The sequence below is a fragment of the Quercus robur genome, chromosome 7 (genome assembly GCF_932294415.1).
Source record: "Quercus robur chromosome 7, dhQueRobu3.1, whole genome shotgun sequence".
NCBI classification, from domain to species: domain Eukaryota; kingdom Viridiplantae; phylum Streptophyta; class Magnoliopsida; order Fagales; family Fagaceae; genus Quercus; species Quercus robur.
In genome coordinates, this window is record NC_065540.1 from 16,031,843 (window position 1) to 16,037,005 (window position 5,163).

At 37.0% G+C, this 5,163-nt stretch overlaps 1 protein-coding gene across 2 annotated transcripts; it reads right to left on the reverse strand.

Annotated features, from left to right (window-relative positions):
- Positions 1-1,216: 1,216 nt before the first annotated feature.
- Positions 1,217-5,163, reverse strand: LOC126692493 (uncharacterized). 2 transcript variants are annotated; one of them, XM_050388116.1, is made up of 2 exons: positions 4,963-5,163; positions 1,217-3,290 (listed from the first exon to the last, which is right to left on the reverse strand). In XM_050388116.1, exon 2 carries the CDS (start codon positions 3,128-3,130, stop codon positions 1,370-1,372), a length of 1,761 nt encoding a protein of 586 aa, XP_050244073.1. In that variant the 5' UTR covers positions 3,131-3,290; positions 4,963-5,163; the 3' UTR covers positions 1,217-1,369. The 2 variants fall into 2 exon arrangements, with proteins under 2 accessions (XP_050244073.1, XP_050244072.1); XM_050388115.1 differs by having other exon boundaries at positions 1,217-3,341.

Here is a 5,163-nt window from a genome sequence, read left to right on the forward strand (position 1 = left end):
ATTACATTACAATGCCTATTACAGTCTACCAAACGTGCCCTAAGTGTATATGTGTGTGAAGTTCCCTCCTAGAGACTTGAACCTTGGCCTTTACCCCTCACACCCCACAAGCATTTATACTTGTAGAATAACCACTGCACCAAGAGGGAGCGATGGGTAGAGGTCCTCTTTATTTTTATTTTTGGGTTATGATGGTGTTTGTAGGCAACCATGAATGCAGTTCAGTTCCAAAACATGATATGCAATGAACTTAGATGAAAGGGTTGAAATGAGAATGAAGATATATATGGATCTTCTAAAAATATATGAGATCTAACCACATTGGGAAACTTTGAAATACAGAACTCCATAAAAAAAAAATAATGGTCTAAGGTGTTGTTAATCTCCAATCTAATAAAGGATCCATTTTTAAATAATCAATTACATGCTTGTTAACAAAAGTAATATGTGATTATCAAATCAAGGACATATCCTTTAAAAGTTTGAATCAAAGCTGCTTTATATTCCATTTCTCCTCATGAGTGTCTGCGGTCCAGCACCTTTCTAAAGCAATTTTTTTCAAACTAGAGTTATTTTGTTTTGTTTTTTTTTTTTTTTTTTTTTTTAATTTAAATTTCCGAAGGTACAACTTTTTAAAACAATTATCATTTTCGAAAAGCTGAAATATTAAACTGTACCAAACGGGCACACTAGCATGATAATAAAACGTACATGGGTATTGCCACCACTAAGATGCTCTCTGCCTTTACATTTTCATGCAGGAATGGTGTTTTCAGTGTTCTTACTAAACCTGTACCTTTGATGTTATGTCAAACACCAGATTAGATAGTAGCAGTATAAGCTTTCTCAGTGATAGGACTGCAAATGTATGGTCCATAATTGGATAGAGCATCTTTAAGGAAGACTAAAACATTCAAAGACTCCAAGATCAATCATGTGAAAGTAACTCTGGAAAAATAGCTGATGATATCTCATTGTTCCTAGATCCAAGAAATGAAATTCTTGTGAAGGAAAAGGTACAGTAATGCTGGAATTTGTTGAACCACCTGAGAATCCAACTTTCCACACTCTAAAATCTATCATTCTAATCCTTTTACCATGTCAATAATATAGTTAAATCAACTCATAGTTAAACTTATCCTCTCTAAACGCGTCTTAGATCATAAAGAGACTCTAATCCCTGTTATTGTAGTATGCAAGCCTAGCAGACATTCGCTGAAGATTGAAGATGGTACTTAGGCTGATTAGTGTATAACAAGGACACGTCAAATTACACATGCTAGAAGCTATGAAAGTACAAAGATGAACAACAAAAAGGAGTTTATAAAAAATTGACATGGCATTACATTGATTCCCAGCACCATAAGCACTATGGCACTTGAGCGTCTACTGAATGCCTCAATGGAATTTCATCTCTCTGCATTGATGATAGATCAGGTGGCTTCATAAAATTCTCTAGACCTTCTTCAGAAAACTCCTCGACCAGGAGGAGCTTTCCATTGGGACTATTATGATAGTTTGAAAGTCTGCTTGGACCTGGGGAGTTTTCAGTCCTGAGCTTAGACAACCTAGGGTTGTTTGAATGTAAAGAAGTTGAACTGTATCTGGATTGAACTGCTCCACCTTCACGTGGTAAAGGGGAAAGTGCCGGCTGGCCATTCTCGTCCTTCTGTTTTCTGCAAAATTTATCTTCCACAATATCATAGAAATCAGCTGTACGAACCTCCTGAGCAAGGGAGCACCAACAACAGAAAAGCCACAGTGTGCAATCTGCAACTGCAGGTTTTCCACAAAAAAAGTTATTTGCAGGTAAGTTGAATCTCTTCCTCATTTGGATCCTCCAGAATCCACCATAGAGTAAACCGAACACACAAAGCACGACACCAGTCAATGCAAGACATTCCCTCATGGTCTCATCATCAATATTGACAGCAGCCAAATTGAAGATCCAAAATGGAGCCATGCAAAAGAGGAGAAAAGTTGCAATATGAACATACATATTCCCAAACCCAAGTCTTTCCATATTCCACCCAAAAACACAAAAACAACAGAAAAGAGAGAGATAAGATATAGAAATATCATCCCAAATATCAAATAGGCCCCCACTCCATTTGGGTGCATGCTCAATAATCCTCTGCTCAGTTCTCGATGCAAATGAAAATCTTTTTTCTAACGACTTCTTTGTTAGTTGGCTGGACCAACTAGTGCCATTAGTAAGAGGTTGAACCTGCGCTTCTTCATCAACTTCAGAGTCATACTCCTTTCCAAGGGGGCTTAAAATGGAATACAAACCTGCTATTGCTGCGGCAGCAATTGCAACAGACAGAAAGATACCGACACCCACAGCAGGTCGATTGGATCTTTTGTATCCCAAGTTAAGGCTGCATAAGGCATACTGAGCAAAGCAATTAACATGGAGTAACACAACTACCACCATCATATGGGCCCGTTCATTTGGCTTGTAAGTGCCATTCTTGCTGTATATTTTTCTGAGTGCAGAGATGTCCTTAGGCTTCCATCTGCACAGAAGCACAAGGTGGTGGAACCGCTTTGGGTGTTGATACAGACACATGAGAGTAAAAAGAGCATTGAGAATTTGATTATTGACCTCAAACCAGGTGTCTCTCTGTGACTTCTGTGGCAGGGCACCATTTAACATATTTGTCATAACGAGAAATAGGATCGCTCCTGAAACAGCAACACAGCTTATCCATAAAAAAAGAACCATGTTTAAAGGGTTCTTGATCCATTCTTTACCGATTGTCATCAGGGACTCCCAATTAATTTTCTTAGCTAGAATCCCACTGAAACGTTTTTGGAAACCTTGACTACTGGAAGAAGGTACAGATCGTGGGGTTTCATCATTTTCCTCTGCAATATGCTGAACTTTAGCTGATGGGGAAGCTAAATTACTACTTGACTTGATTTTCAGTAAGCTTAGTTTACTGGGAGTAATTGATAACCTGCCCTTATTCCCTCTTCTAGGATTTTCATCACTTAGCAGTCCCTTTCGGGATGTTGAAATTTGAAGAGCACCATTTTCATTGGCCGTATAAGCATACGGGGTCGAACTTGAGGCCAAGTCTTCTTGAACTTCCATTAAGTCTCCCCCATTACTAGTTGGAATCATTTTACAGATAAATTTGACTTTTACGGATCTCTTGGATTCCAAAAGTTCTAGATCAAAAAGTCCCAGTGGAGATTCCAAAAGTTCTTAATCAAAAAGCCCACAAACCACTGGGACTCTACACTGATGCCAATCCTAAATGATCCCAGAATGCTAAATCCCACTGCTCCGATTTAGAAAACAGTCAATGATGTGTCAGATTGTCACCTTTTACCTGGAGTTGAAATATTAAGATGTAACCAGCTCATCATAGAAAGAATGAAACTAGTATTCTGATAAACAAAGGAAGCTGATGAAAGAATTTAAGGAAAAAAACAAATGCATTTATTGAATCCATGTTAAAACCTTCAATTCTAACTCCAAGAAGAACATGATTGAAAAAGCATGCAAGTCATATAGCTGCCTTGCAACAATGATGTTGTTATTTTTCAATTAGAAGTCAAGAATTAATCAAGGTAGTAACAAAAAGACGTGGGTTCTACCCAAAACATAAACATACAACAGCAATAACCAGGCCTTAGTCTAACATTTTGGGGTTTGCTTAACAGACTAATTAGGGTCGGCTACATGTGCTTTTTTTGCCATTCTATTCTACCCGATACTCTTTGTTACTTCCTTAATTGACATGTCCTTTTTTACTACTATTAATGTTAGTTTTACTCTTCCTCTCCTTTTTTGTTCCTCAAACTTGAATTAATTCACTCTCTCTTTGGTGCATTAATTGCTTTCCTCTAAACATGACCAAACCATCTCAAGCGACACACCCTCATCCTTTCATCAATAGGAACTAACCCTATCTTTAAACAAATTTCCTCATTTCGAATTTTATCTTTCCTTGTATAAATGTATTTCCCTTATTTATGTTAACATTCTTTAACCAAATTGCTCTCTGATATTGTTGTTTCGTGTATTAATCTATGTTCAATTACTCTCTCCCAAAGTTTCATAGTGTGACTTATAAGTTTATTTCCACAGCAATTTGTATGGTTTTGAATATCTCCCTCCTTTTTGTAAATAGGTGTTAAGTGCACTTCTACTTTACTCACTAAGCACACTAAACTTTTTAAAAAGATTTTCAACCAGGCACCAGCACCCACCTACATCTCTTGAGCACTTCCAAACTTCAAAGGGGATTTCATCTAGTCCCATGACTTTTCATTTTTATCCTCCTAAATGCATTCTTTACCTCGGTCAGCCAAATTCTTCGAACACGCCTACAGTTTCTATCCTCAATTGGGTTACTCAGTTCCCTCCAATCTCTCCCATTAAACAAACACATAAACATAAGAAGAAAAAACATGTTTAACAGCTCGTGAATAAAAAGGTAACTAATAATTGGTGGTAAAAAAACCCATGAATAAAGCAAGGGATCTAGTTCACAAACAAACAGTTCAAGAATTAGTGATAACCCCATAAAGAAAGAACACAAATTTACACTTGCTTCAACTCTCAATACCATTTCTGGCAGAATCCATCACAAAGCAACATAATTCTATGACAAGAAACATAAATATGCAACCTTTTATTTCTCCCCATATACCCACAGCAACCATTCTTATTAAATAGATAGAAAGTAAAAAGTTCCAATGAAACATAGACAACAATGAATTAAACCATGAATTACATGCCGTACAAGAAGTCCTTCAAAACCCAGAAGTTGGAACACACAAAAAAAGAAAAGAAAAAGCATAATCTTAAATTCTGGTCAAAAGTAAACAGTAAAAAAACCCAACCCCAGAACCAAACATAAACATTACAGTGGACCCAGAAAAGAAATCAGATAATGAAAAGTGATAAAAACCAAGGTAATTGTTGAGAAAGTAAAACAACAGTACCTCTGAAGGTTGCTGCTCATCAGAGAAACAGAGATACTGTTCGTCTTCAGCTTCTTCTTCATCATCAACATAATCAAAGAGCTTAGCCGCGTCTGGCCGGCACAAAGTAACAAGGTGTTGATTTGTTTAGAAATTTTGAAGTATTTTCAACTTTCAGTAATTGCAAAGAAACTGTTACGTCTGTGTTTTGTTCTTCTTTTG